At 40.9% G+C, this 12,480-nt stretch overlaps 1 protein-coding gene across 1 annotated transcript in view; it reads left to right on the top strand.

Annotated features, from left to right (window-relative positions):
- The window catches only part of TNKS (tankyrase), a 147,294-nt gene that overhangs the window by 7,963 nt on the left and 126,851 nt on the right, over window positions 1-12,480 (top strand). The window contains exon 2 of the mRNA XM_086747786.1: window positions 3,950-4,174. Coding sequence (XP_086603912.1) covers window positions 3,950-4,174 — 225 coding nt within the window. The remainder of the gene's footprint in view (window positions 1-3,949; window positions 4,175-12,480) is intronic.

Below are 12,480 nucleotides of genomic sequence, written 5' to 3'. Positions count from 1 at the left end.
TGATGAGTGTTTCACCCTTAAATGTAAGATTTTTCTCTTGCTGCTGCCGCCTTTTTATAATGGGATTACTACTTACTTTCTCTTCCAGGCAATATTTTCTGAGGTACTGCAGCTTACTGGAAACTTTTAAATTGTATGAGGAAGCTAAAATGAGGGCAAAGCTCCTGCATTTCACTTGTGTGACGCAGGTCAAGCTGACCTTGTGGACCCTGCCCACAAGTGTGCTTTGGAAGCTTACAGGCGAATCTCATCAAAACAAGCTTGTGTGCTGGGCCTTTCAATGTGACTCTCCTCCATAGTTACCCTAATTTTGGATGTTTTCTGTAGCAACCTTTGATTTGATTGTCTTTTGGGATCTTTGTTTACAGGTCCTTTCTTGTGAACTCTTCCTTAGACCTTATACCTTATAAATTAAAGTTGCACTGGAAATATACAACCATAGGATTTCTAAAGTTGTCTTAAATGACATCACATCAGTTTATTCAGTTTAAACCAAATTATGTGTGCTCCATCTGTCACAAATGGCTTGGCATGTGTCTGTGTTTTTTACGAAAAGGGACCCCAACACTTTGAGAGTTTCAGTAATTACAACTGCTTTGTCAGGCTGGATTGTGTGATCATTTTAAAGACTTACTGGTACTTTGTCAACTCAAGTTTTTACAGGTTTACCTGTGGTGGGGGAAGCTATTAACTGGTTACTTTTTCTCTGAAAGGTAGGTGACCTGGTGGGATAAAATCACAGTAACCTTTACTGTATTTTTTGAGGACTGAACAGAAGAGCTAATTCACCAAAAACCGTAAAGTGTTTATTGCTGGCATTTCCAAAGATACCTTTGTCAATGACCTAATGTCCAGCAATACTTTGAAGTATGTGTGTAGTCCTGAAATCACAACACTGAACAATTTTAAAAGGAATCTGGGTTTTTCAGGTGCTATCTGGTTGTTTTTCCTCTATAGACAAAGAGGTATATGTAAAGGAAATGCCTGTGCAATTTCAGCACTGTTTGTATAGTAGTTCAGTCTATAAAAACAAAAGGCTTGTAGAATCTGTTGATGTACTGTTAGTCGAAAGCATCCCCTTCCAATTCTTGTTTTGCTCAATTTTCCTTTGCCAGTCAAGTGAACAATACAAATGTGGGAACCTTGAGGGCCTGCTTCTTGATATTTATGTCCCAGGCCTATTAGCTTTGCTGTGGGACCAGGTATCTTTTGCTTGCTGTTGTACCTGTTTAAGCTGTCATTTTCTATTTGAAAACCTACAGGTGATTTTTCCTTGGCTATTTTATAACACAAACAAACAAATCAGTTTTCATGTTAGAAGCTACAGTGATTTACATTAGCAGTGACCTCGCTGACAGTTCAGTAAGAAAAATTTATCTTCTGGTAGCAATTTTGTCACCATAAATAAGCATCAGTTTTAATAATACCAGTTTTGATTCACACAGTTCCATTTCTGTAGTGTAATTTTTAACGTGACGTGGTCAGTGTATAATGTACCAGGAAACTTTGACTCATCTTCAGTCATGGACTAAAATTGGATTGCTGAGTGGGGTGCCAGTCTGGTTGTGGGCCCCTCCTTGCAGCTGGTATGGTTCAGCAGCTTGTGGAGCAGCTGCTGAACTGCTGTTTAGCCCCATGTGTTAAAGAAAACCCATGCTGGTATCTGCTCAGACTTGTAACTTGTAGTGGTCCAGCATCTGCGCTGTAGGCAGCTGAGGGCTCTATACCATGGGAATGGGGGAATCCTTACATCCAAAAGTAACCAGGCTGTACTTGTTAACTGGAGCCTTGAACTGTGTTACCGTACAGGATTAACCGAGGTGTGAACTGCTACAGCCTGTACTAGGTGTGAGCATGTGTGTGTACCCACGATGTCTTCCCCAGACTGTTCTTCCACCTGCTTGCTTGTGTCTTGCAGAAGAATACCCCTTTAGGCAAAAATGAAGCTATTGTTAAACTGTCATCGAAACTCTCAAACCACGATAAGTCTCGCTCAAGGGGCTTTTTCTTTTGAGCCTGCCTGTCTTAACCATAGCATTAGTCAGCCTCCAGGAAACTTCTGTCCTTCAAGAAAGGCTGTTGAAGGACTCTGTACCCACTGAGGAGACAGTGTAAATTCCTGCAGAATGGCTAGCCTGCAGCTTGACTGAAAGCTGGATGTGGAGTTACACCATTAGGCTTACTGGATAAGCTAGCGTGGATACAAAGCTGCTAGATCTGGCTTAGAGATCTCACCTGTGGGTGAAATGCATGTTAATTCTGCACTGTAAGGCTGCATGCTTGTACCTGGTGCATAACTCTGGCCAAAAAAAGAAGTTTTAATTCACTGAACTGGAGGTCTTATCCAGAGATTGCAACTCTGGGGTAAAACATTCCAATTTGAGAAGTTTTCATGCATGAGTTGCCTCCCACAGAGGATGCTAACTTCTGAGAATAATTTCTGTCACTGTTTTAGCAGCATTTTACTGCAGGTGAGTTACATCGTCACCTGTGGGAGAACTGACAGCTTCTTTGTTGCTTCTCTTGAGCCTTGTAGAAGGGAAATGTTTTCAGTTATGTTTTTGATCCATGATCTGTGAAGTTAATAAAATCTATAAACTATCAGTGAGCACCACTGTGATGGAATTTCTCTTGTTGCAGTATTTAATTCAGCTATTTCAAAAACATAGTTCATATAAGGGATTCTTCATATTTAATCTGGTTGGTGCCCGTGATTACCGGAAGGCACAATAACTTTTAAAGTGGTAGTCTTTTAAAATCTCTAGTGATACTGCTTTTAGCTCTAAGTTTTCTAAGAAATGCAATCCAACCTTTGAGATGCAACCTAGTAAAAAAAAAAAATGAGTGGTTGTGGTTTAGTTTAAACTGTCCCTCTTGAGCCTTATACGTGGTTTTGTACCTGTCCACTAAGGCAGTAGTCTCCAAGGAGGAGTGTGCAAGATAATTAATTGGAGCACAGGAAGAAAATCTATTTTGTACCATTAATAAATACAATGGAAGTTTTAAAATGGTGTTTATTTAATTCTTATATCAGCCTTTAAAAATCTCTATTTTTGTGTATGTTTATAATCTATGTAATAATACAGTAGTGCATGTATATGATTATAAATATACATATATTGAGGGTGCATGCTCAAAAAAATGTTACTGATGGAGTGCACAATCAAAAAAGTTTGGAGACTGCTGCTCTAAGGCATTTAAAGCAATAGGAGGCACATTTAGGCACTAGAACCTTTCTAGGGTCATTGTGGACAACAAGCTAAAGGTGTCAGGGCCTGGCATGCTGATGCAGGATTTTGAAGCGTATTAGTTTAATGATGCTGGCTTTATGTGATGCTTTCCCTGACCATAGCAGAGGCTGTGTTCCGAGGCTGAGACCTTCCTGAGGCATTATTTACCAGTTGGAGTCTCAGTTCTACTTATCTGTAACTTCTTAGTCTCTCTGTGAGTTTGTCAGTTGGAGGTAGTCAGACTCTGTAAAAGAGAATGTAGTTTGTGTTGAGCAAGGTTGTTCCGCTTAAGCACTGTCAGTGTCCTTCAGTGTTTGTTAGTCTAAAGTCTTCTCCAAGATGGAAACGTAGATCAAGAGGTAGTGTGTAAGATGCTTGCGTTAGATACGTACAGATTACACGTAATTTTAAAAGTTAATAAAAAGCTTTTCTTGAAAAACTGGCAAGCCTGTTGTAGAACTTCTTCATGAGAGAGTGGCAGCCAGTCAGGCTGATTATAATACAACACTGTTCACCTCTGTCGTGAGCGTAAGTGAATTTTCCAGCTGTTGGTTCAGCAGGTGAATAGTCTCACTTGTTTGTGAAATGGACCAGAAAGTGGAAGATGGACATTAATAATATTGTTTGCTGTCTGTGCACTGGACCAAGAGTCAACAGTTTTAAATAACTGAATCATGTTGTTTTACTGGACAAATGAACCAAAATATGTTCTCTTACAGGTTTTGGAAGGAAGGATGTTGTAGAGCACTTGCTGCAGACAGGAGCCAATGTCCACGCTCGTGATGACGGAGGGCTGATACCCCTTCACAACGCCTGTTCTTTTGGTCATGCTGAAGTGGTTAGTCTGTTACTGTGTCAAGGGGCAGACCCAAATGCTAGAGACAATTGGAACTACACTCCTTTGCATGAAGCTGCTATCAAGGGGAAGATAGACGTGTGTATTGGTAAGTGTCCATAACTTCTCATTTTGAAACTTTACCAGATATGTGTCTTTGTGCAGTTGTAGTTGTTAATGTGCTGGACTTGAGATGAACGGTATTGCTTGTGCTTAACAGCTAACTTATTTTAAACTAGCAGGTAGGTATAGCGAAGGTCATTTATGACTAACTCTTTTGTGGTGTATAATACAAGCTTTGCTGAACTTGCGTCTGGAAAATTAACCTGGGGAGGGTGGGGAAAGTCTCGTCCCTCATCTGTTAAATTACAGTATTCAAGTTCTGAATATGGAAGTTTGTGTTGGTCACTCTCAAGAAAACTAGTTTCATAAAGTAAAGTGTTTGCTTTTTGGGCTGCTCTATACGTCATCTTAGTGGTTAGGAAGATGGTTAACCTTTCAGTCTGTACAGTATAGGGAAACATCTCACCAGTTCTTTGGAGCTTTCAAAAACAAGCTACAGGACACCATTGTTCACAGTGGTTATGTATCTTCAGTGTGTGTGCTGCAGCCTGAAGCCAAAGCAATTTCAAATAAAATTGAACACTTCAATAATTTTAAATGTATCTGGAACATATAAAGAGATTTCAGTCAGGATGTCTTTAACTTTTACAGTTTTTCTCAGTGTATTTAGTGTTACTTTTCTTCTAAATGGGAACTTCTATTTTTATTTTTTACACTCATCAGTTCCTTGAACTTGTCAGTTGTGGTTCTTCTCACATCTACTAACTTGAATAAAATGGTCTGCTGAACATCGTTTTTATCAAACGTGGAAAGAAAAGCCTGATTTTTAGGAACCACAGTTAAGATTATGAACGTGAGATTTGTTTTATATGTTATCCAGATTAACAAGACACAATATTCAGAATTTCAGATAATATCTAGTTGCTTAAAGACTTACTACGTAGAATTCTTGCAGAGAAAGTGTTCTGGTTTTGTTAGTGAGGGGGGGCCTGAGGTGGTAGCTTCTGTAGGAAACTGCTAGAATTTGCTCCCCTTCGTTTAGTGGACTCGGCCGGGCCTAGGGCGGACCTGCTGCTGGCCAAGGCTGAGCCAATTGGTAGCAGAATGTCCCGTGATAACGCCTCTGCGATAATGTATTTAAGTAGGGGAAAACAGAAAAAAAAAAAAAGAGAGGAGAGAAGATGTGAAGCAGCTGAGCGGGGGGCAGAGAGGGGGAGGCGCGAGCCTCGTGGGCCTTGCAGGCCTCACCCTCTGGCCTCCCGCCAGGCAGCCGACTGGGCCCAACTAGGCCCGGCCTGGCTGCAAGAAGTGGAGAGGAGATGAGAAGTGAACGAGATGTAAAAAGGATCCTGAGAGGCGTCTGCCAGCCTGTTGTAAGGAACGGCTGCAGACGCCAAGGTCAGTGAAGAAGGAGGGGAAGGAGTAACGTGGCTTCTGGCCAAGATTCCCCTGCAGCCTGTGGTGAAGACCATGGTGGAGCAGGTTGTCTCCCTGCAGCCCATGGAGGTCCATGGAGGAGCAGAGATCCACCTGCAGCCCGTGGAGGACCCCACACTGGAGCAGGTGGAGGCCTGAAGGCAGCTGTGGCCCGTGGAGGGCCCGCTGGGACAGCTGTTCTAGAGGGAGTGCACCCCATGGAAGAGAGGACCCACACCGGAGCAGTTTCATGAAGTACTGTGGCCCGTGGGAGGGACCCCACGATGGAGCAGAGGAGGAATGCGAGAAGTTCTTCCCCTGACGATGACACAGCGGCATAAAACAATGTGTGATGAACTGACCGCAACCCCCATTCCCTTCCCCCCCCGCCATGCCGCTCGGGAGGGGAGGTAGTATAGATAATGTTAAGCCCAGGAAGAGGGACAGGTGGGGGGAGGTTATCTTGTTCCCTGTCTCATTCTCCTGCTAGTTTTAGAAATAAATGAATAGTTTTCCCCAAGTCGAGTCTGTTTTGCCCGTAACGGTAACTTTAAGGATTTTTCCCCGACCTTATCTCAAACCTTGAGCCGTTTTTCTTATATCATCTCCTGCTATTCTCTCAGAGGGTGGGGGGAGCGAGAAAGAGACTGTGTAGTCTGGTCCCGATCAGGGCTGAACTACGACAGAAAGATACAAAACTTACAGGGCAAGTTCTTGCACTAGCTTTATTCCGATACATATGTCATTGCTTGAGAACAACACCAAAGGTTGTGGGAAAGAAAATTGGAGGAAACACAAAAATATACATTTTTTAGTCTATTTCTTCTCTTTACAAGGGATGTGATGGACTTTATTTTTTTATCTCTGAGTGCAGGGTAAAACATTTGGAGAACATTCTACAGAAGTTACTCAGTATAGTTGGTTGCAGCAGTACTGTGGGAAAAGATCCATTAATACAGTGGGTCCCAGTAACAGTTGGTTGTGACAATGGAGAATGGAAAAGTAAGCTTAATTCCAGTCTGTAACTGAAGTTTTGTATGTAACTTAAAGGAAGTAATTACTTTGGTCTGTTCAGTCTGCTGGAGTCTGCCAGGCTTTGGGAACTGCTGGCTGAAAATAAAAATTAAATGGGAGAAGGTTGACAGTAAGAGGCTGAGAAGAAATGTGACCTGTAAAGGAGGACTTGTTTGCTTTGGAAAAGATTTGTCTTGCTTAGTCTTTTAAAGCAGCGTTATAAAGCAGGAGGGGGATGCGGCAGCACAGCTTTCTGTTTGTAGGTGACAGGATGGAAGATGTTTGCAACAGAAGATTTTAGGATTTAGAGGGGCAGCATCGGTAGTGTAGCTTTGAATGGTTTGTCTAAAGACTCTGTAGTACTCTTTGGAGGAGATGGGCAGATCAGATCAAGGCGACAGGTTATGTGGTACATCAATTTTTATATACAATACTGGCAGTAATTTGAGATTATTCAGATCTAATTTCCATAATTGAAGAGCTGCTGATGCCTTTAAAGGTATACTCTAATTCAGGAAGAAATTGCGGGCTTGATGAACGAAGTACAGAATCATATTTGTGGCTTGTATTACACAGAACTTCATTTTGTGTTCCGTGCACGGGTTAGATCTGTGACTCTAAAAGTTAGGCGTTAGACTAACGGGATAATACATATATATAAAATACTCAGCAATTGAACAGAGCATGGAAATGCAGCACATCCATGAATCATGATTTTTTGGAGGAAAACTCAAGGCATTGAAGCAGAATGGGAAGACCAGCAAAAACTGGGTAGTGACTGCACTACATAGAACACTCTTGTGTCTAGCACTGGCCTTGGAATGGAGTGCGTAGTTGTGCTAAAAGTTCTGTGAATGCTCAGCTGTACAGCTGAGTTTAAACTGCTAGGTACAAACCCTGCCACTGGGAAGCTTATGTGGAAATAAGTGTGTATGAACTGATGAAAACTCATCAGACTGCGCACAAACTTCTACTCCAGGAAATTGCAAGACAGCAAATGACAGTGATATGATTTCTTGTGTTTGTTTTACTGATTTCATATTACAATCCTAGGACAGTGTAGGAACATAAAGGGAGAGAATGCAAATGTGCTGCGCTTGGAAGTGTAGGAGATCTTGGAGGATGGTAAGCAGTGGTCAGCTGGTTTGCTGACTCTCTTTTACGATGTATTTAGTCACTGCAGATTTGTTTAGTTGCTAAGTAATTGAATCAATTTGAAAGTGTTGTTTGCTATACGTAATCAATTTCTGGACTGAATGTATTGAGGCATTAAAACCAATTGTTAGATAGTGTTCTCCAATATTTATGGCTTCCAGGATTGCTTTATCTGTCAGGAAGATGCATTTTCAGTGCCTGTGGACTGCTTCTAGAGCTAATGAAAAGTGGTTTTGTTCCTCGGTGTCACGTTTGCTCATGGAATAATGAATGAAGGAATGAACTCTGCAAAGTGTGTTTGGAGCAATGCGGCAAAGTCAGGGTAGTGTCTGTTCTGGAGATCAAGCTGGGGAGAAAGGATGATAGATTTCTTCATCTGAAAGTCTATACTGTGGCCAGATCAAAGATCCATGTAGCTCACGTTTTTCTCCAGCATTGACACGTAGCAGATGCTCAGAGACTATGAGTGGCTTGAGTGTGTCCTTCTTTCTGATGACAATCAGCAGTTTAGGAATTTGATAAATTAGGGGCTGCATCTGGACTGTGTTGCATAGCTATTGGTATACAAACTTCTTGAAGGAGAGATCTAATAACTTCTTAAATGTTGCTATACTTTTGGCTTTGAAGGTGTCCTGTGGCAAGATAATGTCACAATTTAATAGTCTTACAGGAAGAAAACCACCCTTCCTTTTCATTAAAACGTTGTTCTTGATGACTTTTACTGCAAACCATTCAGGACTTTTGTGAGAAATAATCAACAGTCATTTCTGTTTGCACTCTGCGTATCCTTCCTGATTTTATAGGCCTTTTAGGCCTTTATTAATGATTTTAAAGGCTTGTATTTTAAAATTTTTTTTTTTTTTAGGATGAGGGGTTGGTATGGGAGGTACAGACATCAAAATTGAGTATAGTAAATTTATAGGGTAACAGTGTTCTTTCTGTTTTGGTTTTCTGGTTGCTGAGCACTGAATGGGAGGTATTTCCTGAGTGGTAACAGCTCCTTTAAACTATATGTTTGTGCAACACACAGTTTTTCTGTTAAAAAAAAACTAGGCTAAAAATAACCTTGCAGAAGCTGTGCTTATGCAGTCTGTCCAGGGTTGCTTTGTCCTCTACTGTGTGTGTTTCTGCAGAGGCTGTAGCTGTACTTGCAGATTTCTGCCCCTCTCACCTCCCAAATGGCTCTCCGGTTAGGTGTGGTAAGAACTATAGGACAGCTAGCCTAAGAGTGATCTCAGCTGTTGTACACCTGCCTAGTTTTTAAGGGCATCCTTCACAAATATGCAGACTATGAGAATCTTCTATGATGATGCCATGATTTATGGATCTGAATATAGGGGGTATTTTAGTAATTTTATTGAAATGAGAAATACTAGCTACTTGAAAAGCTCCCTTCAACACTGTACAAAAGTGTAAAAGTTTTTTAAAATTACATTTAGTCCATGTAGTGCTAAGGATTCATCAAGAATTACTTATATGACACTAGACCAATGCTTTTACTGGCTTCCTCTGGACTGGTGGTAAAATTTCCTGCAAAGATCCTGTGGCATGATGGATTTACTGTCGCAGTGCTGCAAAGTGATCTCTAATGGTAGTGTCAAGGTGCATTTGTCTCTTTTTGACAAGAGAACTTCTGTGGAAGTAGATGTTTTTTATTTTTTTTTTCCCCCATTACCCTTTTTGCACTTGAAAGATACAGCAAGCAAGCAAACGAAAACACTTTTAAGCTGGCAGGTTTTCCAACATACAGGTCCTGCCCTTAGCACAGGGATCACTGTTATTTAAATGTCTCCTTGTTAACATGTCAAAGCACTGCTCACCCTGCAGTGCTTCCTCACTACCGGAGAAGGAGAATTCATTAGCTATTACATATGTTTAGACTGAAATATGTGGAGGGAATATAATGTGACCCCTTCCTGCAGGGTAGATAAACCTTCTGTCAGGATGGGAAAAAAAAATAAAATCTATGAAAGGTAGTTTATGAGTAGAAGTAGTGCACAGTAAACCTTAAAGGAATTGTAGAAATGATAATTTGCCCAACCATTGAACTGCTTGTCTGTTTGGGTACCTTGCAAAGAAGACGTACAACAAATGGTGAAATTATTACAATTTATGATATTTTTGTCCCTTGACATTTTAGAATGCTCAAAGCATTTTGCCTTCCAAGCAGAGGAACTGTATTGCTCTAAAGTTAGAGCTGTATCTGATTTTACTACCTGAAAACTTAAAAAAGTGCAGTAGTCAGTTCTTTTTTGGGGGTGGGGTGATGTGAGGAGGAGAAGCTTTAGCATCTTAACTGAAAAATGATTACAATGACTATAGATTTAGCTGCTGGATTAACAGAAGCCTGTAAGAAGACTAGTAGCTTCTTACTAAGTATTAGAGGGGAACATTGGTAATTGAGGTACATTGGGAGCTGGTTATGCATGTTGTTTGTTGGAGAGATGTACTGAATTCACAAAGACTCTCTTGGAGAACTGGTGTTTTGGAGAGAAGCTTAGATTCAAAGAGGCATCTCAGGAATCTGATATTCAGAGGCTTGTAAAATCATTGGAAAGTGTTCTCAAGTGAGTACTTCCAAATACTTTGTCTAAAATGTTTAACTGTTGCTGCTGTTTACATTAGAAGATTCTTGAATACTGTTAATATTCCTGCTTTTACTACAACTGCAGAGGAACACACAACAGAGTTGGAGTATTACTGCTACTGACTTCTCATAGTGTGCAGTGGGGAGACAGTGACTTGTATTTGAACTTTTTTGAGCTGCAGAACAATCTAAAGAACTCTAGACTGTTCTTGTGTACCAGAAACATGAGGGTTTTTTCCATTAGGAGGACATGAATTTCCATTAGGAGGAATGAAGAGGATCTACCCTGTGTGTTGGTTGCAGTTGACGTTGACATACAGAGCAAAGGTACCTTGTGATTTGATATGCTTAAGGCCAAGCAGACCTGGTTAACAGCATCTATCTATTGCCTGTCCAGATATGCAAAGTAAAAATCTTGACTATTCTTAGTAATATTTATTACTCAGATACTCTCTGATCAAAGCTGAATCTGTTGTTGTGGAAGCAGACTCCTCAGACTATTCAAGTTATGAATTCTTTTGGTCTGTTTCTGCTCTGTAAGTGATTGTGTGTGTGTGTGTAACTCTGCTTCTTTGAGCAGCAAATGTTTTTAAATGCTGTGCATACACAGTGGCTCAAAGACCTGATATGCTTAAGTCTACTGGTACTGTTTCTTCATGGGGGTCTTTCTCAAATGAAGCTTGCTTGATAGCAAACATAGGATAAAAATTCCATGTTTTAGGTTGAGTGGAAGAATGCTTTTGCATTCTCACTGGAGTTCTTGTTTATGGTTTTAAGTAGTTTCATGTTCTCTAACCACTTATTTAAGCTACATCAGCTTCTAAACGTTAATATTCATCATAGAAATGAGAGCTGCTTCAGCTGAATCTTGGCTACATTTCCCACTGTGTCAGTCTGTAGTTCAGACTTCCCTTATTGAAAGGGACCTGAGAATAAGGACTTCTGTGTGAGCTGGTGGGGGTGGAGGAACCCATGGTTGAAATCATACATTGATAACTTGGAGGCATTGTAATACTGTTGGCATAGTAACAATGGACTGGACTATGAGACAATGGGGCTTTTGTCAAAAGTGACTACAGAAGAAGGTTTGGGACGCTCTACCATGGCACTTACAACTGCAGTGCTCCCTGGTGGACTCTGGGAGGGAGGTCGATGATCAGTTGCTGTATGTGAAGGACACCTCCTCAGTGCAACGTGTATGTGTAGGCAGGTCTGGTAATGTAGTGCAGTCTACAGCAGAGTTCCTGTTATGGGAAAAGCTGCCAAAACGAGATGGGGTTGTTTGCTGTAGAGGCTCCAGGGAATCTTTTCTGCTGGCATTTTGCAGCTGTCCACATGTAGCTATAATAGATGCTTTAAGAAGAAAATATCTGTGAACAGTGTCAGTCACCCATGTGTGCCTGACAAAGGCCTTGAAGTGCCAGGAGCCTTGAAATGAGTGGGTCACTGACATGAAGTGGAAGTGCCCTACTACAACGTTTTTGTGAGAGGAGCAAGCATTGAGCTAGGTTAATGCAGAAGTAAAATCCTCTTCAGAAACAAAATCAGTAGTAAACTCGATAGCAGGGAGGATGATGCTTTGTACGAGTCAGGTGAAAATGAGCCTTACTTCAGGTGAGGAAGACTTGTGTGCAGGGTTATGCCAGTAAAATAACTTGTTTTCATCTCTGGAACTAGCGGTGCTGATGGCTGGTAAAAAAATTTCACGTTACTGTATTGCTTACAGTCCTTCAGGCTATCATTTAGATTATGGTATTTGTATTGCGAAAAGTTGACGGAAATTCAACTTGATGAGGCTGAGGAGGATTGCCTTGTCTGGGGTTTCATACACTGTGTATATTGTGGAAGCTGTATGTCTTTCTGTTAAGTTTGAACTGCAGTGACAGTTAATATGTTACAACTTATCTGTGGGTTTTAGACTTTTCCTCTATTCTATTTCTTCTTTCCTAAAATTCAGGTATCATGAAAATTGGTCTCTTTGCCTTGTTTGGCAGCTTGGTACAGGAGAATCTGTGGAGGACAAGAAGAATAGTTTATTTTATGATGTTTCTTTAGAAATGTTGATTAAATCAGAATCTGGTTACTTCCAGCAAAAGAGGTGGTATGATAACATGCAAAACTGTTGGAAAACTTGCTGTAGGGTGTTTATGGGATATAAGGTCTTCAAAAATACTGATGTT

The sequence above is a fragment of the Chlamydotis macqueenii genome, chromosome 4 (assembly GCF_036417535.1).
Source record: "Chlamydotis macqueenii isolate bChlMac1 chromosome 4, bChlMac1.mat, whole genome shotgun sequence".
NCBI lineage: Eukaryota > Metazoa > Chordata > Aves > Otidiformes > Otididae > Chlamydotis > Chlamydotis macqueenii.
This window is presented reverse-complemented; position numbering and strand designations above follow the sequence as displayed.